A 23,638-nucleotide genomic window follows, 5' to 3' on the forward strand; every position below is an offset into this window, starting at 1 on the left:
TAACCCAAACTTCTTATCTTCCGCAGGAGAAAGTAGACAAATTACTTCTGAAAATCAAAGACTTCCAAAGGATGAAATGCATCTCGATACGAGCAGCGATGAGTCTTCTGGGGTCCATGACTTCCTCCATCCAATGTGTAGCCTGCTGCCAGAACCACACAAGACCTCTCCAGTCCTGGATCCTGTCACAATGGGACTGAGATCACCGTCACCTGAACTTACGGCTAAGGATTCCTTCAACAGTAAAAAAATCCTTAGACTGGTGGAAGGATCTCGATCACCTTCAAAGAGGTGTGAACTGGGTTCTCTGGCCAATAATCCAGATCCAGACGGATGGGATGGGTCTCAGGGTGGGGAGCTCTTCTTCCAGGGAAGTACGTTCAGTGTCTCTGGTCCCATTCAATGTCTCGCGCATCCTCAAACAAAAGGGAACTGAAAGCCGTCCTAAAAACCCTGGAAGCTTGTACCAAGGATCTAAAAGGGACGCACCTAAAGATCTTCTCCGACAATACAATTACGGTTGCATATTTAGAGACGGGCCGGAACAAGGTCAAGGAAGCTTCAGAGCATTTCCCAGAGAATATTTTCTTGGGCAGAAGAAAATGTTCTTTCAGTTTCAGCAGTCCATCTGAGAGGCTCAGAACGAGGTAGCGGACTACCTCAGCAGGACACCTATTCTCCCTCACCAATAGAGTCTGAACACCAAAGACTTCCAGGAGATTGTCCTCAGATGGGGAAACCCTTCTATCGATCTCTTTGCATCCAGGACAAATTCGAAAGTCGAAAAATTCTATTCCCTAAACCCGAAAGAAGTTCCTTGGGGTCTGGATGCCTTTTCCCAGTCCTGAGATCAGGATCTTCTCTACGCATTCCCTCCAGTTCCTCTGATCAACAGAATTCTCCAGAAGTTAGTGTCCAGCCCGGCCAAGCTGATTCTAGTAGTTTCCTTTTGGCCAAAGAAAAGCTGGTTTCCGCTTCTACAAAAGCTGGCTCCAGACCTTCATTTCATCCTTCCCAAGATTCCAGACGCCTTGCACCAGGGACCAGGGGTCCTGAATCTATCAGCCTGGATCCTGAAAGCGCCTTCCTGAACACAAGAGGACTCTCCTTTAAGGTAATAGACTTTGAGGATAGTAGGAAGCCTGTGACCCATGCTATTTATCTTAAGATATGGAAAAAATTCTGTGCCTGGTCAAAAGACCAACCTAACCAAGATTCTCCCAATATCTGCCAGGTTCTTGATTCGACAAGGGATTACGGCCTAGTACCCTGAGAGTCCAGGTGTCGGCTTGAAGCGCATATGTTGATACAGCACAGGTGGGTAAAGAGGTTCTTTCAGGCCTGTACCCGCTTAAGACCTACCGTAAAGGAATCTTCCCCCCAGTGGGACCTTTCCTTGGTCTTAGATGTGTTAACCTCAAACCCCTTTGAACCCAATGACTGAAATAATATAGGTTTTTTAACGCTTAAAACGACATTTCTAGTTACCATCACATCCGCTAGAAGGATAGGGGAGCTCCAGGCCTTGTCGATCTGTGAACCTTATCTATCAGTTACAGGAGTCCGGAGATCACATTGCCAACCTTCTGTCGTCAGCCTAAGAATGCTACGGAGGAGAAGTGGCATCTCCTAGACGTTAGAGGTCTCAAGTCCCTGGAGGAAGGACTCAAACCTTTTTGTTCAATTTGCAGGGAAAAATAATGGAAGAAAAGCCTCTAAGTCAACTATGGGCCGGTGGATCACAAATGCGATCAGGGAGTGTTACGATCTTAAAGGTGTTCCTGTTCCTATGAAGACGAGGGCTCACTCTACCCGAGCAGTCTCCACATCTTGGGCGCAGAGAGGCGGAGCCTCCATTGATGAAATCTGCAGAGCAGCCACTTGGAGCTCAAATTCCACCTTTGTTAACCATTACCGACTAAATATAGCCATGGCAAAAGATCTGGCCCTCGGCCGTAAAGTCCTACAAGCCGTGGTCCCTCCCTAACAAAAAAAGGAATTAGTCCTCACTGGTAATTCGGTTTCCATGTCCGCCATGACGGCCCTGTTTATTCCCTCCCACTTGTATAAGAAGTTTATGTTATTATCTGTGTATGTGAATACAACATACTAAATAAAGTTGAGTTGGATCCTATACGGTGTAGTTATTTGGTAACACTGGGGGGGGCCTTTTAATACTCTCAATTTCCTGCCCCTACAGAGGAAGGAACCTCCAGGGGCCGTCATGGGGGACTTATGGAAACCGATTTACCGCTGAGGACTAATTCCTTTCTTTTTTTTTTTTTGTGACTTTTCATGGTTTTCTGCTCTTTTGTGATATTTTTGCCCCTCCTTTCACATTTGGCCGTTGTCTGGTTCCTGCCGTGTTCCCTGAGTTTTCACCTTAATCTACATGTGAAAGCTGCAACTTTCTTTTAATGTTTTGTGCAAATCTACGTTTGCCTCCGACCAGGTGTAGAAATCATCCGGGGAACGGTTTGGTCTATATTCTACAAACAGTCTCCATCGCCACACATATCAACAACGAACCTGCAGGGGTACATGTGACCAGCAGCAAAGACCACTGTCTGATACACCATTGGGGGTCCTGTACCGCTCACGGCCGCCATCACCACTGACGTATTGAGTAAAATATTTTAATGACACAGCAAAAAAAAGCTAGATATATACATTTATACATGAAGAATATATACTGAGTGACATTCCCCCCATTGTCCAGTAGTCTGAGCTTCCCCTGCGGCCTGTGTATGGGCAGACCCCACCCCGTTATGGCGGCACGTCCTGGGAGGGCTCTGGTGGGTGCTGCAGTGACCTGCTCCTTACATCTCCTCCTCTCCTCCCAGGCTGTCCAGCTCCGTGCTGGCCTTCACTTCTTGCTCCAGCAGAGAGTGGGTTCTGTGGAAGGCCTGAGAGATTTCATCAAATGACCTCCCCCGTGTTTCTGGCACCCGGAAATATGTGAATATGAGGAACCCCAGAAGTAACAGTGCAAAGAGCAGGAAGACGTAGGGGCCACAGAGGTCCTGCAAAGAGAAGACAAGCTGGTTACCCCGGGCATGCACTGGTGTGGGCTGACCACTAGGGGGGTGCAGAGGTCCTGCAAGGAGAAGACATGCTGGTTACCCCGGGCATGCACTGGTGTGGGCTGACCACTAGGGGGGTGCAGAGGTCCTGCAAGGAGAAGACAAGCTGGTTACCCCGGGCATGCACTGGTGTGGGCTGACCACTAGGGGGGTGCAGAGGTCCTGCAAGGAGAAAACATGCTGGTTACCCAGGGCATGCACTGGTGTGGGCTGACCACTAGGGGGGTGCAGAGGTCCTGCAAGGAGAAGACATGCTGGTTACCCCGGGCATGCACTGGTGTGGGCTGACCACTAGGGGCCACAGAGGTCCTGCAAGGAGAAGACAAGCTGGTTATCCAGGGCATGCACTGATGTGGGCTGACCACTAGGGGGGTGCAGAGGTCCTGCAAGGAGAAAACATGCTGGTTACCCAGGGCATGCACTGGTGTGGGCTGACCACTAGGGGGGTGCAGAGGTCCTGCAAGGAGAAGACATGCTGGTTACCCCGGGCATGCACTGGTGTGGGCTGTCCACTAGGGGCCACAGAGGTCCTGCAAGGAGAAGACAAGCTGGTTACCCCAGGGCATGCACTGGTGTGGGCTGACCACTAGGGGGGTGCAGAGGTCCTGCAAGGAGAAGACATGCTGGTTACCCCAGGGCATGCACTGGTGTGGGCTGACCACTAGGGGGGTGCAGAGGTCCTGCAAGGAGAAGACAAGCTGGTTACCCAGGGCATGCACTGGTGTGGGCTGAGCACTAGGGGCCACAGAGGTCCTGCAAGGAGAAGACATGCTGGTTACCCCGGGCATGCACTGGTGTGGGCTGACCACTAGGGGGGTGCAGAGGTCCTGCAAGGAGAAGACATGCTGGTTACCCAGGGCATGCACTGGTGTGGGCTGACCACTAGGAGGGTGCAGAGGTCCTGCAAGGAGAAGACATGCTGGTTACCCAGGGCATGCACTGGTGTGGGCTGACCACTAGGGGCCACAGAGGTCCTGCAAGGAGAAGACATGCTGGTTACCCAGGGCATGCACTGGTGTGGGCTGACCACTAGGGGGGTGCAGAGGTCCTGCAAGGAGAAGTCATGCTGGTTACCCCGGGCATGCACTGGTGTGGGCTGACCACTAGGGGGGTGCAGAGGTCCTGCAAGGAGAAGACATGCTGGTTACCCAGGGCATGCACTGGTGTGGGCTGACCACTAGGGGGGTGCAGAGGTCCTGCAAGGAGAAGACATGCTGGTTACCCAGGGCATGCACTGGTGTGGGCTGACCACTAGGGGCCACAGAGGTCCTGCAAGGAGAAGACATGCTGGTTACCCAGGGCATGCACTGGTGTGGGCTGACCACTAGGGGGGTGCAGAGGTCCTGCAAGGAGAAGACAAGCTGGTTACCCCGGGCATGCACTGGTGTGGGCTGACCACTAGGGGCCACAGAGGTCCTGCAAGGAGAAGACATGCTGGTTACCCAGGGCATGCACTGGTGTGGGCTGACCACTAGGGGCCACAGAGGTCCTGCAAGGAGAAGACATGCTGGTTACCCCGGGCATGCACTGGTGTGGGCTGACCACTAGGAGGGTGCAGAGGTCCTGCAAGGAGAAGACATGCTGGTTACCCAGGGCATGCACTGGTGTGGGCTGACCACTAGGGGCCACAGAGGTCCTGCAAGGAGAAGACATGCTGGTTACCCCGGGCATGCACTGATGTGGGCTGACCACTAGGGGGGTGCCGAGGTCCTGCAAGGAGAAGACAAGCTGGTTACCCCGGGCATGCACTGGTGTGGGCTGACCACTAGGGGGGTGCAGAGGTCCTGCAAGGAGAAGACAAGCTGGTTACCCAGGGCATGCACTGGTGTGGGCTGACCACTAGGGGGGTGCAGAGGTCCTGCAAGGAGAAGACATGCTGGTTACCCAGGGCATGCACTGGTGTGGGCTGACCACTAGGGGGGTGCAGAGGTCCTGCAAGGAGAAGACAAGCTGGTTACCCCGGGCATGCACTGGTGTGGGCTGACCACTAGGGGGGTGCAGAGGTCCTGCAAGGAGAAGACAAGCTGGTTACCCCGGGCATGCACTGGTGTGGGCTGACCACTAGGGGCCACAGAGGTCCTGCAAGGAGAAGACATGCTGGTTACCCAGGGCATGCACTGGTGTGGGCTGACCACTAGGGGGGTGCAGAGGTCCTGCAAGGAGAAGACAAGCTGGTTACCCCGGGCATGCACTGGTGTGGGCTGACCACTAGGGGCCACAGAGGTCCTGCAAGGAGAAGACATGCTGGTTACCCAGGGCATGCACTGGTGTGGGCTGACCACTAGGGGCCACAGAGGTCCTGCAAGGAGAAGACATGCTGGTTACCCCGGGCATGCACTGGTGTGGGCTGACCACTAGGAGGGTGCAGAGGTCCTGCAAGGAGAAGACATGCTGGTTACCCAGGGCATGCACTGGTGTGGGCTGACCACTAGGGGCCACAGAGGTCCTGCAAGGAGAAGACATGCTGGTTACCCCGGGCATGCACTGATGTGGGCTGACCACTAGGGGGGTGCCGAGGTCCTGCAAGGAGAAGACAAGCTGGTTACCCCGGGCATGCACTGGTGTGGGCTGACCACTAGGGGGGTGCAGAGGTCCTGCAAGGAGAAGACATGCTGGTTACCCAGGGCATGCACTGGTGTGGGCTGACCACTAGGGGCCACAGAGGTCCTGCAAGGAGAAGACAAGCTGGTTACCCAGGGCATGCACTGGTGTGGGCTGACCACTAGGGGGGTGCAGAGGTCCTGCAAGGAGAAAACATGCTGGTTACCCAGGGCATGCACTGGTGTGGGCTGACCACTAGGGGGGTGCAGAGGTCCTGCAAGGAGAAGACAAGCTGGTTACCCAGGGCATGCACTGGTGTGGGCTGACCACTAGGGGGGTGCAGAGGTCCTGCAAGGAGAAGACATGCTGGTTACCCCGGGCATGCACTGGTGTGGGCTGACCACTAGGAGGGTGCAGAGGTCCTGCAAGGAGAAGACATGCTGGTTACCCAGGGCATGCACTGGTGTGGGCTGACCACTAGGAGGGTGCAGAGGTCCTGCAAGGAGAAGACATGCTGGTTACCCAGGGCATGCACTGGTGTGGGCTGACCACTAGGGGGGTGCAGAGGTCCTGCAAGGAGAAGACATGCTGGTTACCCAGGGCATGCACTGGTGTGGGCTGACCACTAGGGGGGTGCAGAGGTCCTGCAAGGAGAAGACATGCTGGTTACCCCGGGCATGCACTGGTGTGGGCTGACCACTAGGGGGGTGCCGAGGTCCTGCAAGGAGAAGACAAGCTGGTTACCCCGGGCATGCACTGGTGTGGGCTGACCACTAGGGGGGTGCAGAGGTCCTGCAAGGAGAAGACATGCTGGTTACCCCAGGCATGCACTGATGTGGGCTGACCACTAGGGGGGTGCAGAGGTCCTGCAAGGAGAAGACAAGCTGGTTACCCAGGGCATGCATTGGTGTGGGCTGACCACTAGGGGGGTGCAGAGGTCCTGCAAGGAGAAGACATGCTGGTTACCCAGGGCATGCACTGGTGTGGGCTGACCACTAGGGGGGTGCAGAGGTCCTGCAAGGAGAAAACATGCTGGTTACCCAGGGCATGCACTGGTGTGGGCTGACCACTAGGGGGGTGCAGAGGTCCTGCAAGGAGAAGACATGCTGGTTACCCCAGGCATGCACTGATGTGGGCTGACCACTAGGGGGGTGCAGAGGTCCTGCAAGGAGAAGACAAGCTGGTTACCCCGGGCATGCACTGGTGTGGGCTGACCACTAGGGGGGTGCAGAGGTCCTGCAAGGAGAAGACATGCTGGTTACCCAGGGCATGCACTGGTGTGGGCTGACCACTAGGGGGGTGCAGAGGTCCTGCAAGGAGAAGACATGCTGGTTACCCAGGGCATGCACTGGTGTGGGCTGACCACTAGGGGGGTGCAGAGGTCCTGCAAGGAGAAGACATGCTGGTTACCCCAGGCATGCACTGGTGTGGGCTGACCACTAGGGGGGTGCAGAGGTCCTGCAAGGAGAAGACATGCTGGTTACCCAGGGCATGCACTGGTGTGGGCTGACCACTAGGGGGGTGCAGAGGTCCTGCAAGGAGAAGACATGCTGGTTACCCCAGGCATGTACTGGTGTGGGCTGACCACTAGGGGGGTGCAGAGGTCCTGCAAGGAGAAGACAAGCTGGTTACCCCGGGCATGCACTGATGTGGGCTGACCACTAGGGGGGTGCAGAGGTCCTGCAACAACTCAAGCCGGATACTCCTACCATGCTGACCATTAGGGGGTGCTCTGTTCAGGGGTTTATACAATGAGGGGTGGTTCCCCAAAGTCTTCTGTGTTTGGCTTTTGGGATCTTTGAATGTCTTGGGTGTTTTGCTCTTTGGCACAGGACTCCTCATTGGTGGCATTGGCCTGAATCCCTGCAGGATCCCAGTGGTGAGGAGCAGCTGCTTTGCTCTATAATGGGGGAAAGTCCCCAGCATGACATTATGAGGTCTGGAGAATTATCCGCCAGGAGTAGGTGTAGGGGACCTCACTGAGACCCATTGGTCTAAAACTTAACTTTTAATGTGTTCAAACAATAAAAAGTCTTAATTGGATTGTTTAAACCTATTTGAAAACACACAATTAAAATTTCTACAAATCCATGGCCCCGGCACCCCTGAGGACGCCATCGTTTTGGCGAAACATGTCGGGGGGGGGGGGGCTATTGTTCTCTTTTTAGATAGCATTGATATGGTGTGTGAGATATAATATATACAGATAGGGAGCGCTCTAGTGGATATACCAATGAACGGTGACTTGGAAGTCAGCCAACGCTAGCACATTGCTACATCAGTGACCACAGTTATAGCAACTATGTTGCAAAACTAACGAAAATATTATTGATTCAATAAACCAGAACCAATTTACTGGCGACATCTAGCGGTCCTCCCTATATTGAATTGAAATGATAGACAATTCCACTCTAACTGGACTCACAATAATAGATCCCACACCACGGATTTGTAGAAATTTTAATTGTGTGTTTTCAAATAGGTTTAAACAATCCAATTAAGACTTTTTATTGTTTGAACACATTAAAAGTTAAGTTTTAGACCAATGGGTCTCAGTGAGGTCCCCAGGGACCTTTTTTGTAAATAACTAATGCTTGTGAACGGACCCAGTCACACAACATCCACGTTTAATATCCACTGATGACGGCGTGGGGGGTACCACTGCCCAGCCATACTGGGTACAAGTTATCTGGCTCCCCCTCCCTCTCAGACTGCTCTGTGATCGTGTGAAGTCAGTGCCCCCAAATACATCTCTACATGTAAAGATAAATGGGCGCTGGACCTGACATTTAAGGTGATTTGTGTATGACACCTATAGGAACTACGGGGGTCTTATGCGTCCCCTGCATTCTGGGTTTACCAGGAGCCTTTGCCATAGTGTGTAAGAGCAGCTATTATCACTTGGGCCCTGCTACCCGGCTACTTACCGCTACATAGGGGAAACCCATTCCAATGAGGAAGTTGGAGGTCCAATTTGTGCATCCGGCAATGGCCATAGCGGCAGGCCGAGGTCCTTGGCTGAAAAGTTCTGCCACAATAAACCAAGGAATGGGACCAGGACCAACCTCAAAGAACGCCACAAATCCAAAAATGGCTGCCATGCTGAGCGCACTGATGGAAGGCATCGTCTCCTGCGGTATGGAGGAAACATAACAGTTACATGGTCTCCTTGCATGTTCTCTGGGTGCCATTTCAGTGCACCGGGTCTCACCTGTAACACCATGGCAGTCGTCATCAGTAACGCACACGTGATCATCCCAGCAAGACCTACAAGGTGCAGGGTCCTTCGTCCAGCCCGCTCCACCAAGAAGAGCTGCAGAGGAGACAGAAGAGGCGCAGGATGACCACAGCGATAGGGTGCACATCGGATCGTGCTCTATAAGAAGGCTCTACCGCTAGGTTCTAGGACTGTGTCACGACTAGTACTCTGGGGCTACTACATGTACTCAGGACCGGGGCCAGTGCGCGCACTCAGGACCGGGGCCAGTGCGTGTACTCAGGACCGGGGCTAGTACTTTGGGACTCAGTTACTCTGTTGGTTTCCAGTTTGGGGGCCTGGGCCAGCAATAGATGATCCCAACCCTCTCCTTTGACCTAGAGTTACCCCTGCCCCATAGAGAAGGCAGTCATCTCAACAAACACATCATGTATGTACTAGCGGCAAAGGACGGAGTAATGCTTGGCTGTCAGGTGATCACTAGATAAGACCCCAACACTCACCGACACAACTGTAAATGCCGTATTCACAATCCCCGCTCCAATGGTCGCGTAGATCGGCTGCTCCACCCCGGCTTTAGAGAAGATGTCAGTAGAGTAGTAGAAGATCTGTCATAGATACAAGGTTTAAACCAACAAGATGGATTTTGGATGAGCGTGTATCTCCCTGCAGGGTGGGGGTCTGACTTATAGTCTATAGCATAACCCTGCAGGGGGAGGAGCAGATTCATAACCAGGTTAGGAAGCCAAACTTCAGTTTAAAGCTCCTCAATTTCAATAATTTAGACTCTACTAATTTTTTGGCTTTACTACTAAGCATATACATAAAATGCAGCCACATTCAAAAGCCTAGAATAGTATTTGTCAGTTGTACTGCTCCCAGGTCCTCTCTTGGTGGAGTTCTGCTCCAGGATGTGAGGGAGGAGAAGCTGCAGTGTGCGGTGCAGGGAGGAGAGGAGAAGCTGCAGTGTGCGGTGCAGGGAGGAGAGGAGAAGCTGCAGTGTGTGGTGCAGGGAGGAGAGGAGAAGCTGCAGTGTGCGGTGCAGGGAGGAGAGGAGAAGCTGCAGTGTGCGGTGCAGGGAGGAGAGGAAAAGCTGCAGTGTGCGGTGCAGGGAGGAGAGGAGAAGCTGCAGTGTGCGGTGCAGGGAGGAGAGGAGAAGCTGCAGTGTGCGGTGCAGGGAGGAGAGGAGAAGCTGCAGTGTGCGGTGCAGGGAGGAGAGGAGAAGCTGCAGTGTGCGGTGCAGGGAGGAGAGGAAAAGCTGCAGTGTGCGGTGCAGGGAGGAGAGGAGAAGCTGCAGTGTGCGGTGCAGGGAGGAGAGGAGAAGCTGCAGTGTGCGGTGCAGGGAGGAGAGGAAAAGCTGCAGTGTGCGGTGCAGGAAGGAGAGGAGAAGCTGCAGTGTGCGGTGCAGGGAGGAGAGGAGAAGCTGCAGTGTGCGGTGCAGGGAGGAGAGGAGAAGCTGCAGTGTGCGGTGCAGGGAGGAGAAGGAGCGGTGCAGGGAGGAGAGGAGAAGCTGCAGTGTGCGGTGCAGGGAGGAGAGGAGAAGCTGCAGTGTGCGGTGCAGGGAGGAGAGGAGAAGCTGCAGTGTGTGGTGCAGGGAGGAGAGGAGAAGCTGCAGTGTGCGGTGCAGGGAGGAGAGGAGAAGCTGCAGTGTGCGGTGCAGGGAGGAGAGTAGAAGCTGCAGTGTGCGGTGCAGGGAGGAGAAGGAGCGGTGCAGGGAGGAGAGAAGAAGCTGCAGTGTGCGGTGCAGGGAGGAGAGGAGAAGCTGCAGTGTCCGGTGCAGGGAGGAGAGGAGAAGCTGCGGTGTGCGGTGCAGGGAGGAGAGGAGAAGCTGCAGTGTGCGGTGCAGGGAGGAGAGGAGAAGCTGCAGTGTACGGTGCAGGGAGGAGAGGAGAAGCTGCAGTGTGTGGTGCAGGGAGGAGAGGAGAAGCTGCAGTGTGCAGTGCAGGGAGGAGAGAAGAAGCTGCAGTGTGCGGTGCAGGGGGGAAGAGAGGAGAAGCTGCAGTGTGCGGTGCAGGGAGGAGAGGAGAAGCTGCATTGTGCGGTGCAGGGAGGAGAGGAGAAGCTGCATTGTGCGGTGCAGGGAGGAGAGGAGAAGCTGCAGTGTGCGGTGCAGGGGGGAGAGGAGAAGCTGCGGTGTGCGGTGCAGGGAGGAGAGGAGAAGCTGCAGTGTTCGGTGCAGGGAGGAGAGGAGAAGCTGCAGTGTGCGGTGCAGGGAGGAGAGGAGAAGCTGCAGTGTGCGGTGCAGGGAGGAGAGGAGAAGCTGCAGTTTGCAGTGCAGGGAGGAGAGGAGAAGCTGCAGTGTGCGGTGCAGGGGGGAGGGGAGAAGCTGCAGTGTGTGGTGCAGGGAGGAGAGGAGAAGCTGCAGTGTGTGGTGCAGGGAGGAGAAGCTGCAGTGTGTGGTGCAGGGAGGAGGGGAGAATCTGCAGTGTGCGGTGCAGAGAGGAGAGGAGAAGCTGCAGTGTGCGGTGCAGGGAGGAGAGGAGAAGCTGCAGTGTGCGGTGCAGGGAGGAGAGGAGAAGCTGCAGTGTGCGGTGCAGAGAGGAGAGGAGAAGCTGCAGTGTGTTGTGCAGGGAAAAGAGGAGAAGCTGCAGTGTGCGGTGCAGGGGGGAGAGGAGAAGCTGCGGTGTGTGGTGCAGGGAAGAGAGGAGAAGCTGCAGTGTGCGGTGCAGGGAGGAGAGGAGAAGCTGCAGTGTGCGGTGCAGGGAGGAGAGGAGAAGCTACAGTGTGTGGTGCAGGGAAGAGAGGAGGAGCTGCAGTGTGCGGTGCAGGGAGGAGAGGAGAAGCTGCAGTGTGCGGTGCAGGGAGAAGGGGAGAATCTGCAGTGTGTGCTGCAGGGAGGAGAGGAGAAGCTGCAGTGTGCGGTGCAGGGAGGAGAGGAGAAGCTGCATTGTGCGGTGCAGGGAGGAGAGGAGAAGCTGCATTGTGCGGTGCAGGGAGGAGAGGAGTTGCTGCAGTGTGCGGTGCAGGGGGAGAGGAGAAGCTGCAGTGTGCGGTGCAGGGAGGAGAGGAGAAGCTACAGTGTGTGGTGCAGGGAAGAGAGGAGGAGCTGCAGTGTGCGGTGCAGGGAGGAGAGGAGAAGCTGCAGTGTGCGGTGCAGGGAGAAGGGGAGAATCTGCAGTGTGTGCTGCAGGGAGGAGAGGAGAAGCTGCAGTGTGCGGTGCAGGGAGGAGAGGAGAAGCTGCATTGTGCGGTGCAGGGAGGAGAGGAGAAGCTGCATTGTGCGGTGCAGGGAGGAGAGGAGAAGCTGCAGTGTGCGGTGCAGGGGGAGAGGAGAAGCTGCGGTGTGCGGTGCAGGGAGGAGAGGAGAAGCTGCAGTGTGCGGTGCAGGGAGGAGAGGAGAAGCTGCAGTGTGCGGTGCAGGGAGGAGAGGAGAAGCTGCAGTGTGCGGTGCAGGGAGGAGAGGAGAAGCTGCAGTTTGCAGTGCAGGGAGGAGAGGAGAAGCTGCAGTGTGCGGTGCAGGGGGGAGGGGAGAAGCTGCAGTGTGTGGTGCAGGGAGGAGAGGAGAAGCTGCAGTGTGTGGTGCAGGGAGGAGAAGCTGCAGTGTGTGGTGCAGGGAGGAGGGGAGAATCTGCAGTGTGTGGTGCAGGGAGGAGGGGAGAATCTGCAGTGTGTGGTGCAGGGAGGAGAGGAGAAGCTGCAGTGTGCGGTGCAGGGAGGAGGAAAGGAGAAGCTGCAGTGTGTGGCGCAGGGAGGAGAGGAGAAGATGCAGTGTGTGGTGCAGGGAGGAGAGGAAAAGCTGCAGTGTGCAGGGAGGAGGAGAGGAGAAGCTGCAGTGTGCGGTGCAGGAAGGAGAGGAGAAGCTGCAGCGTGCGGTGCAAGGAGGAGAGGAGAAACTGCAGTGTGCGGTGCAGGGAGGAGAGGAGAAGCTGCAGTGTGTGGTGCAGGGAGGAGAGGAGAAGCTGCAGTGTGCGGTGCAGGGAGGAGGAAAGGTGAAGCTGTAGTGTGTGGCGCACGGAGGAGAGGAGAAGCTGCAGTGTGCAGTGCAGTGAGGAGAGGAGAAGCTGCAGCATGCGGTGCAGGGAGGAGAGGAGAAGCTGCAGTGTGTGGTGCAGGGAGGAGAGGAGAAGCTGCAGTGTGTGGTGCAGGGAGGAGAGGAGAAGCTGCAGTGTGCGGTGCAGGGGGGAAGAGAGGAGAAGCTGCAGTGTGCGGTGCAGGGGGGAAGAGAGGAGAAGCTGCAGTGTGCGGTGCAGGGAGGAGGGGAGAAGCTGCAGTGTGCGGTGCAGGGAGGAGAGGAGAAGATGCAGTGTGCGGTGCAGGGAGGAGAGGAGAGGGGAAGCTGCAGTGTGTGGTGCAGGGAGGAGGGGAGGAGCTGCAGTGTGTGGTGCAGGGAGGAGAGGAGAAGCTGCAGTGTGCGGTGCAGGGAGGAGAGGAGAAGCTGCAGTGTGTGGTGTAGGGAGGAGACGAGAAGCTGCAGTGTGTGGTGCAGGGAGGAGAGGAGAAGCTGCAGCGTGCGGTGCAGGGAGGAGAGGAGAGGAGAAGCTGCAGTGTGTGGTGCAGGGAGGAGAGGAGAAGCTGCAGTGTGCGGTGCAGGGAGGAGAGGAGAAGCTGCAGTGTGCGATGCAGGGAGGAGAGGAGAAGCTGCAGTGTGCGGTGCAGGGAGGAGACGAGAAGCTGCAGTGTGCGGTGCAGGGAGGAGAGGAGAAGCTGCAGTGTGCGATGCAGGGAGGAGAGGAGAAGCTGCAGTGTGCGGTGCAGGGAGGAGAGGAGAAGGAGTGGTGCAGGGAGGAGAGGAGAAGCTGCAGTGTGCGGTGGAGAGGAGAAGCTACAGTGCGATGCAGGGAGGAGAGGAGAGGAGAAGCTGTAGTGCGGTGCAGGGAGGAGAGGAGAGGAGAAGCTGCAGTGTGCGGTGGAGAGGAGAAGCTGCAGTGCGGTGCAGGGAGGAGAGGAGAAGCTGCAGTGTGCGGTGGAGAGGAGAAGCTGCAGTGTGCGGTGGAGAGGAGAAGGAGCAGTGCAGTGCAGGGAGGAGAGGAGAAGCTGCAGTGTGCGGTGGAGAGGAGAAGCTGCAGTGTGCAGGGAGGAGGAGAGGAGAAGCTGCAGTGTGCGGTGGAGAGGAGAAGCTGCAGTGTGCAGGGAGGAGGAGAGGAGAAGCTGCAGCGTGCGGTGCATTTTCTTTCATCACGTCCGGAGGCTATGGGGATGGTCGGGGCTCACCGCGTTGATGCCAGACAGCTGCTGGGAGAGCTGCAGGATGATGGCCACAATTATGGGTTGTCTGTAGGTCCGGGAGCGGAAGATCTGTAGGATGGAAACCTTTGGTTGTGCGTCCATCTGTCTCTTCTCATCCTTCATTTCTGAGAGCGCGTCTGAGACATCCAGGAGCCCCGTGAGACGCCGCAGACCTGAGAGACAGCAGGAGAATACAGCATATAGCACAGGAGGGCAGGACTGGATCCACGTTCAATCCACATTGGATTTTTTTGTTTTTTCACTTTTTAGGACAAATGGATTGTTGACTAAAGTGAGGAAAAGTGTTTCCCCTGAGAAGAAACGGATGGACCCAGTTCTGTGACCTGTTAGTGGCCACATACAAGATAAAGGTCCACGGGACGGAGCCCCGAGAGCGGCCACTCAAGCAGAGTCTGCCCAGGAATGTGTATTTTTCCCATGGAAAAGCTGAGTAGAAGGCAGAACTGGGAAAGTTGGGTCAGTCTGATAAGTTTAATTAGCAGCAGCTGGAAGTTCTGCAGAAGGACCCGGTGCAGACGTCCCACCATGGCTCCACCTGGGGGAAGAGACCTGCCAAAGGGCTGTGGAGCCGAGAACTGGGCCTGGTGAGGTGAGGCCTCTGTGTGTAGTACCTCGGTCAGTGTGTGCTGGTGAATTGGGCCTGGTGAGGTAGGTACCTCGGTCAGTGTGTGCTGGTGAATTGGGCCTGGTGAGGTAGGTACCTCGGTCAGTGTGTGCTGGTGAATTGGGCCTGGTGAGGTAGGTACCTCGGTCAGTGTGTGCTGGTGAATTGGGCCTGGTGAGGTAGGTACATCGGTCAGTGTGTGCTGGTGAATTGGGCCTGGTGAGGTAGGTACCTCGGTCAGTGTGTGCTGGTGAATTGGGCCTGGTGAGGTAGGTACCTCGGTCAGTGTGTGCTGGTGAATTGGGCCTGGTGAGGTAGGTACCTCGGTCAGTGTGTGCTGGTGAATTGGGCCTGGTGAGGTAGGTACCTCGGTCAGTGTGTGCTGGTGAATTGGGCCTGGTGAGGTAGGTACCTCGATCAGTGTGTGCTGGTGAATTGGGCCTGGTGAGGTAGGTACCTCGGTCAGTGTGTGCTGGTGAATTGGGTCTGGTGAGGTAGGTACCTCGGTCAGTGTGTGCTGGTGAATTGGGCCTGGTGAGGCAGGTACCTCGGTCAGTGTGTGCTGGTGAATTGGGCCTGGTGAGGTAGGTACCTCGGTCAGTGTGGCCTGTGTTCTGGTGAGGTAGGTACCTCGGTCAGTGTGTGCTGGTGAATTGGGCCTGGTGAGGTAGGTACCTTGGTCAGTGTGTGCTGGTGAATTGGGTCATGTGAGGTAGGTACCTCGGTCAGTGTGTGCTGGTGAATTGGGCCTGGTGAGGTAGGTACCTCGGTCAGTGTGTGCTGGTGAATTGGGCCTGGTGAGGTAGGTACCTCGGTCAGTGTGTGCTGGTGAATTGCGCCTGGTGAGGTAGGTACCTCGGTCAGTGTGTGCTGGTGAATTGGGCCTGGTGAGGTAGGTACCTCGGTCAGTGTGTGCTGGTGAATTGGGCCTGGTGAGGTAGGTACCTCAGTCAGTGTGTGCTGGTGAATTGGGCCTGGTGAGGTAGGTACCTCGGTCAGTGTGGCCTGTGTTCTGGTGAGGTAGGTACCTCGGTCAGTGTGTGCTGGTGAATTGGGCCTGGTGAGGTAGGTACCTCGGTCAGTGTGTGCTGGTGAATTGGGCCTGGTGAGGTAGGTACCTCGGTCAGTGTGTGCTGGTGAATTGGGCCTGGTGAGGTAGGTACCTCGGTCAGTGTGTGCTGGTGAATTGGGCCTGGTGAGGTAGGTACCTCGGTCAGTGTGTGCTGGTGAATTGGGCCTGGTGAGGTAGGTACCTCGGTCAGTGTGTGCTGGTGAATTGGGCCTGGTGAGGTAGGTACCTCGGTCAGTGTGTGCTGGTGAATTGGGCCTGGTGAGGTAGGTACCCCGGTCAGTGTGTGCTGGTGAATTGGGCCTGGTGAGGTAGGTACCTCGGTCAGTGTGTGCTGGTGAATTGGGCCTGGTGAGGTAGGTACCTCGGTCAGTGTGTGCTGGTGAATTGGGCCTGGTGAGGTAGGTACCTCGGTCAGTGTGTGCTGGTGAATTGGGCCTGGTGAGGTAGGTACCTCGGTCAGTGTGTGCTGGTGAATTGGGCCTGGTGAGGTAGGTACCCCGGTCAGTGTGTGCTGGTGAATTGGGCCTGGTGAGGTAGGTACCTCGGTCAGTGTGTGCTGGTGAATTGGGCCTGGTGAGGTAGGTACCTCGGTCAGTGTGTGCTGGTGAATTGGGCCTGGTGAGGTAGGTACCTCGGTCAGTGTGGCCTGTGTTCTGGTGAGGTAGGTACCTCGGTCAATGTGTGCTGGTGAATTGGGTCAGGTGAGGTAGGTACCTCGGTCAGTGTGTGCTGGTGAATTGGGCCTGGTGAGGTAGGTACCTCGGTCAGTGTGGCCTGTGTTCTGGTGAGGTAGGTACCTCGGTCAGTGTGTGCTGGTGAATTGGGCCTGGTGAGGTAGGTACCTCGGTCAGTGTGTGCTGGTGAATTGGGCCTGGTGAGGTAGGTACCTCGGTCAGTGTGTGCTGGGGAATTGGGCCTGGTGAGGTAGGTACCTCGGTCAGTGTGTGCTGATGAATTGGGCCTGGTGAGGTAGATACCTGGGTCAGTGTGTGCTGGTGAATTGGGCCTGGTGAGGTAGGTACCTCGGTCAGTGTGTGCTGGTGAATTGGGCCTGGTGAGGTAGGTACCTCGATCAGTGTGTGCTGGTGAATTGGGCCTGGTGAGGTAGGTACCTCGGTCAGTGTGTGCTGGTGAATTGGGCCTGGTGAGGTAGGTACATCGGTCAGTGTGTGCTGGTGAATTGGGCCTGGTGAGGTAGGTACCTCGGTCAGTGTGGCCTGTGTTCTGGTGAGGTAGGTACCTCGGTCAGTGTGTGCTGGTGAATTGGGCCTGGTGAGGTAGGTACCTCGGTCAGTGTGTGCTGGTGAATTGGGCCTGGTGAGGTAGGTACATCGGTCAGTGTGTGCTGGTGAATTGGGCCTGGTGAGGTAGGTACCTCGGTCAGTGTGTGCTGGTGAATTGGGCCTGGTGAGGTAGGTACCTCGATCAGTGTGTGCTGGTGAATTGGGCCTGGTGAGGTAGGTACCTCGATCAGTGTGTGCTGGTGAATTGGGCCTGGTGAGGTAGGTACCTCGGTCAGTGTGGCCTGTGTTCTGGTGAGGTAGGTACCTCGGTCAGTGTGTGCTGGTGAATTGGGCCTGGTGAGGTAGGTACCTCGGTCAGCGTGTGCTGGTGAATTGGGCCTGGTGAGGTAGGTACCTCGATCAGTGTGGCCTGTGTTCTGGTGAGGTAGGTACCTCGGTCAGTGTGTGCTGGTGAATTGGGCCTGGTGAGGTAGGTACCTCGGTCAGTGTGTGCTGGTGAATTGGGCCTGGTGAGATAGGTACCTCGGTCAGTTTGTGCTGGTGAATTGGGCCTGGTGAGGTAGGTACCTCGGTCAGTGTGTGCTGGTGAATTGGGTCTGGTGAGGTAGGTACCTCGGTCAGTGTGTGCTGGTGAATTGGGCCTGGTGAGGTAGGTACATCGGTCAGTGTGTGCTGGTGAATTGGGCCTGGTGAGGTAGGTACCTCGGTCAGTGTGTGCTGGTGAATTGGGCCTGGTGAGGTAGGTACCTCGGTCAGTGTGTGCTGGGGAATTGGGCCTGGTGAGGTAGGTACCTCGGTCAGTGTGTGCTGATGAATTGGGCCTGGTGAGGTAGATACCTGGGTCAGTGTGTGCTGGTGAATTGGGCCTGGTGAGGTAGGTACCTCGGTCAGTGTGTGCTGGTGAATTGGGCCTGGTGAGGTAGGTACCTCGATCAGTGTGTGCTGGTGAGGTAGGTACCTCGGTCAGTGTGTGCTGGTGAATTGGGCCTGGTGAGGTAGGTACCTCGATCAGTGTGTGCTGGTGAATTGGGCCTGGTGAGGTAGGTACCTCGGTCAGTGTGTGCTGGTGAATTGGGCCTGGTGAGGTAGGTACATCGGTCAGTGTGTGCTGGTGAATTGGGCCTGGTGAGGTAGGTACCTCGGTCAGTGTGGCCTGTGTTCTGGTGAGGTAGGTACCTCGGTCAGTGTGTGCTGGTGAATTGGGCCTGGTGAGGTAGGTACCTCGGTCAGTGTGTGCTGGTGAATTGGGCCTGGTGAGGTAGGTACATCGGTCAGTGTGTGCTGGTGAATTGGGCCTGGTGAGGTAGGTACCTCGGTCAGTGTGTGCTGGTGAATTGGGCCTGGTGAGGTAGGTACCTCGGTCAGTGTGTGCTGGTGAATTGGGCCTGGTGAGGTAGGTACCTCGGTCAGTGTGTGCTGGTGAATTGGGCCTGGTGAGGTAGGTACCTCGGTCAGTGTGTGCTGGTGAATTGGGCCTGGTGAGGTAGGTACCTCGGTCAGTGTGTGCTGGTGAATTGGGTCTGGTGAGGTAGGTACCTCGGTCAGTGTGTGCTGGTGAATTGGGCCTGGTGAGGTAGGTACCTCGGTCAGTGTGTGCTGGTGAATTGGGCCTGGTGAGGTAGGTACCTCAGTCAGTGTGTGCTGGGGAATTGGGCCTGGTGAGGTAGGTACCTCGGTCAGTGTGTGCTGGTGAATTTGGTCCTGGTGAGGTAGGTACCTCGGTCAGTGTGTGCTGGTGAATTGGGCCTGGTGAGGTAGGTACCTCGGTCAGTGTGTGCTGGTGAATTGCGCCTGGTGAGGTAGGTACCTCGGTCAGTGTGTGCTGGTGAATTGGGTCTGGTGAGGTAGGTACCTCGGTCAGTGTGTGCTGGTGAATTGGGCCTGGTGAGGTAGGTACCTCGGTCAGTGTGTGCTGGTGAATTGGGTCTGGTGAGGTAGGTACCTCGGTCAGTGTGTGCTGGTGAATTGGGCCTGGTGAGGTAGGTACCTCGGTCAGTTTGTGCTGGTGAATTGGGCCTGGTGAGGTAGGTACCTCGGTCAGTGTGTGCTGGTGAATTGGGCCTGGTGAGGTAGGTACCTCGGTCAGTGTGTGCTGGTGAATTGGGCCTGGTGAGGTAGGTACCTCGGTCAGTGTGTGCTGGTGAATTGGGCCTGGTGAGGTAGGTACCTCGGTCAGTGTGTGCTGGTGAATTGGGCCTGGTGAGGTAGGTACCTCGGTCAGTGTGTGCTGGTGAATTGGGTCTGGTGAGGTAGGTACCTCGGTCAGTGTGTGCTGGTGAATTGGGCCTGGTGAGGTAGGTACCTCGGTCAGTGTGTGCTGGTGAATTGGGCCTGGTGAGGTAGGTACCTCAGTCAGTGTGTGCTGGGGAATTGGGCCTGGTGAGGTAGGTACCTCGGTCAGTGTGTGCTGGTGAATTTGGTCCTGGTGAGGTAGGTACCTCGGTCAGTGTGTGCTGGTGAATTGGGCCTGGTGAGGTAGGTACCTCGGTCAGTGTGTGCTGGTGAATTGCGCCTGGTGAGGTAGGTACCTCGGTCAGTGTGTGCTGGTGAATTGGGTCTGGTGAGGTAGGTACCTCGGTCAGTGTGTGCTGGTGAATTGGGCCTGGTGAGGTAGGTACCTCGGTCAGTGTGTGCTGGTGAATTGGGTCTGGTGAGGTAGGTACCTCGGTCAGTGTGTGCTGGTGAATTGGGCCTGGTGAGGTAGGTACCTCGGTCAGTGTGTGCTGGTGAATTGGGCCTGGTGAGGTAGGTACCCCGGTCAGTGTGTGCTGGTGAATTGGGCCTGGTGAGGTAGGTACCCCGGTCAGTGTGTGCTGGTGAATTGGGCCTGGTGAGGTAGGTACCCCGGTCAGTGTGTGCTGGTGAATTGGGCCTGGTGAGGTAGGTACCTCGGTCAGTGTGTGCTGGTGAATTGGGCCTGGTGAGGTAGGTACCTCGGTCAGTGTGTGCTGGTGAATTGGGCCTGGTGAGGTAGGTACCTCGGTCAGTGTGTGCTGGTGAATTGGGCCTGGTGAGGTAGGTACCTCGGTCAGTGTGTGCTGGTGAATTGCGCCTGGTGAGGTAGTTACCTCGGTCAGTGTGTGCTGGTGAATTGGGCCTGGTGAGGTAGGTACCTCGGTCAGTGTGGCCTGTGTTCTGGTGAGGTAGGTACCTCGGTCAGTGTGTGCTGGTGAATTGGGCCTGGTGAGGTAGGTACCTCGGTCAGTGTGTGCTGGTAAATTGGGCCTGGTGAGGTAGGTACCTCGGTCAGTGTGTGCTGGTGAATTGGGCCTGGTGAGGTAGGTACCTCGGTCAGTGTGTGCTGGTGAATTGCGCCTGGTGAGGTAGTTACCTCGGTCAGTGTGTGCTGGTGAATTGGGCCTGGTGAGGTAGGTACCTCGGTCAGTGTGGCCTGTGTTCTGGTGAGGTAGGTACCTCGGTCAGTGTGTGCTGGTGAATTGGGCCTGGTGAGGTAGGTACCTCGGTCAGTGTGTGCTGGTAAATTGGGCCCATCTACCCCAGGAGAGGACAATCCCGGGCCTCATCCCTGTCATTGGTCCTGGCTCCTGTGCGTCTGCGGCCTCAGTACCAGAACCGTTACATGCAGCGGGAGGTTCTGATGAAGGACTCACTGGTTCGGGCCTGGCCCTCCTGCTCACACACAATGTACAGGAACCGAGGACTCTCGGGGCAGAAGGGCAACAAGACCGACTGAAGAGCCGCCGGGATCAATGTGACCCAAAAGAGCGCCGGCCACCGAGCACTGGTGCCGAGGAGAAGGTCCAAACCCAGGACCTAGGAGCAGAGAGAGAGGACATTAGATACAGCAGGGGGGAGATACAGGAGGGGGAGATACAGGAGGGGGGGGGAGATACAGGAGGGGGGATACAGGAGGGGGGAGATACAGGAGGGTGGAGATACAGGAGGGGGGATACAGGAGGGGGGATACATGAGGGGGGGAGATACAGGAGGGGGGAGATACAGGAGGGGGGAGATACAGGAGGGGGGAGATACAGGAGGGGGGAGATACAGGAGGGGGGAGATACAGGAGGTGTAGATACAGGAGGTGGAGATACAGGAGGGGGGAGATACAGGAGGTGGAGATACAGGAGGGGGGAGATACAGGAGGGTGGAGATACAGGAGGGGGGAGATACAGGAGGGTGGAGATACAGGAGGGGGGAGATACAGGAGGGTGGAGATACAGGAGGGGGGAGATACAGGAGGGGGGAGATACAGGAGGGGGAGATACAGGAGGGGGAGATACAGGAGGGGGGAGATACAGGAGAGGGAGATACAGGAGGGGGAGATACAGGAGGGGGGAGATACAGGAGGGGGAGATACAGGAGGGTGGAGATACAGGAGGGTGGAGATACAGGAGGGAGAGATACAGTAGGGGGGAGATACAGGAGGGGGAGACACAGGAGGGGGAGATACAGGAGGGGGGAGATACAGGAGGGGCGAAATTCAGGAGGGGGAGATACAGGAGGTGTAGATACAGGAGGTGTAGATACAGGGGGTGGAGATACAGGAGGTGGAGATACAGGAGATGTAGATACAGGAGGTGTAGATACAGGAGGTGTAGATACAGGAGGTGTAGATACAGGAGGTGTAGATACAGGAGGTGGAGATACAGGAGGTGGAGATACAGGAGGTGGAGATACAGGAGGGGGAGATACAGGAGGGTGGAGATACAGGAGGGGGGAGATACAGGAGGGGGGAGATACAGGAGGGGGAGATACAGGAGGGGGAGATACAGGAGGGGGGAGATACAGGAGAGGGAGATACAGGAGGGGGAGATACAGGAGGGGGGAGATACAGGAGGGGGAGATACAGGAGGGTGGAGATACAGGAGGGAGAGATACAGTAGGGGGGAGATACAGGAGGGGGAGACACAGGAGGGGGAGATACAGGAGGGGAGATACAGGAGGGGGGAGATACAGGAGGGGCGAAATTCAGGAGGGGGAGATACAGGAGGTGTAGATACAGGGGGTGGAGATACAGGAGGTGGAGATACAGGAGGGGGAGATACAGGAGATGTAGATACAGGAGGTGTAGATACAGGAGGTGTAGATACAGGAGGTGTAGATACAGGAGGTGGAGATACAGGAGGTGGAGATACAGGAGGTGGAGATACAGGAGGTGGAGATACAGGAGGGGGAGATACAGGAGGGGGAGATACAGGGGGTGGAGATACAGGAGGGGGAGATGCAGGAGATGTATATACAGGAGGGGGAGATACAGGAGGGGGAGATGCAGGAGATGTATATACAGGAGGGGGAGATACAGGAGGGGGGATACAGGAGGGGGAGATACAGGAGGGGGAGATACAGGAGGGGTAGATACAGGAGGGGGAGATACAGGGGGTGGAGATACAGGAGGGGCAGATACAGGAGGTGTAGATACAGGAGGTGTAGATACTGGAGGTGTAGATACAGGAGGGGGAGATACAGGAGGGGGGAGATACAGGAGGGGGGAGATACAGGAGGGGGGAGATACAGGAGGTGGAGATACAGGACGGGGAGATACAGGTGGGTGGGATACAGGACGGGGAGATACAGGTGGGTGGGATACAGGAGGGGGAGATACAGGAGGGGGGAGATACAGGAGGGGGAGATACAGGAGGGGTAGATACAGGAGGGGGGAGATACAGGAGGGGGGAGATACAGGAGGGGGGAGATACAGGAGGGGGAGATACAGGAGAAGGAGATACAGGAGGGGTAGATACAGGAGGTGGAGATACAGGAGGGGGAGATACAGGAGGGGGAGATACAGGAGGGGGGAGATACAGGAGGGGGAGATACAGGAGGTGGGATACAGGTGGGTGGGATACAGGACGGGGAGATACAGGTGGGTGGGATACAGGACGGGGAGATACAGGTGGGTGGGATACAGGAGGGGGAGATACAGGAGGGGGGAGATACAGGAGGGGGAGATACAGGAGGGGTAGATACAGGAGGGGGGAGATACAGGAGGGGGGAGATACAGGAGGGGGAGATACAGGAGAAGGAGATACAGGAGGGGGAGATACAGGAGGTGGAGATACAGGAGGGGGAGATACAGGAGGGGGAGATACAGGAGGGGGAGATACAGGAGGGGGGGGATACAGGAGGGGGGAGATACAGGAGGTGGAGATACAGGAGGAGGAGATACAGATGTAACAATATAATATGTATGAATTATTACCTGAGCAAACAAAATACCAATAACAAGGGACAACTGGTGCAGTGTCCCTAGAGCACCCCGAAGGTGTGTAGGAGAAATCTCACCCACATACATGGGCACCAAGCCTGAAGCAAGACCTACAAGACAAAGGACATGTCTGATAGGACAGCAGCCAGGAAAATCTCTGACCTTACATAGGTAATACATCATATATTACATGGGGGGGGGGTGTATTACATGTGTGATATTACATGGGGGGGGGTGTATTACATGTGTGATATTACATGGGGGGAGGGGGGTGTATTACATGTGTGATATTACATGGGGGGAGGGGGTGTATTACATGTGTGATATTACATGGGGGGAGGGGTGTATTACATGTGTGATATTACATGGGGGGAGGGGGTGTATTACATGTGTGATATTACATGGGGGATGGGGTGTATTACATGTGTGATATTACATGGGGGGAGGGGGTGTATTACATGTGTGATATTACATGGGGGGAGGGGGTGTATTACATGTGTGATATTACATGGGGGGAGGGG

The 23,638-nt window shown here is 56.1% G+C and overlaps 1 protein-coding gene across 2 annotated transcripts in view; it reads right to left on the reverse strand.

Annotated features, from left to right (window-relative positions):
* Nucleotides 1–2,622: 2,622 nt before the first annotated feature.
* Nucleotides 2,623–23,638, reverse strand: part of SLC2A4 (solute carrier family 2 member 4) — a 63,762-nt gene continuing 42,746 nt past the window's right edge. For both annotated transcript variants that reach the window (XM_072131987.1, XM_072131986.1), the window contains exons 5-11: nt 23,112–23,227; nt 20,560–20,722; nt 13,993–14,180; nt 9,345–9,449; nt 8,836–8,937; nt 8,552–8,755; nt 2,623–3,023 (exon numbers count right to left, since the gene is read on the reverse strand). In XM_072131987.1, coding sequence (XP_071988088.1) covers nt 2,820–3,023; nt 8,552–8,755; nt 8,836–8,937; nt 9,345–9,449; nt 13,993–14,180; nt 20,560–20,722; nt 23,112–23,227 — 1,082 coding nt within the window. In that variant the 3' untranslated portion in view covers nt 2,623–2,819. The remainder of the gene's footprint in view (nt 3,024–8,551; nt 8,756–8,835; nt 8,938–9,344; nt 9,450–13,992; nt 14,181–20,559; nt 20,723–23,111; nt 23,228–23,638) is intronic.

This window comes from Engystomops pustulosus, unplaced genomic scaffold, assembly GCF_040894005.1.
Source record: "Engystomops pustulosus unplaced genomic scaffold, aEngPut4.maternal MAT_SCAFFOLD_193, whole genome shotgun sequence".
Lineage (NCBI taxonomy): Eukaryota > Metazoa > Chordata > Amphibia > Anura > Leptodactylidae > Engystomops > Engystomops pustulosus.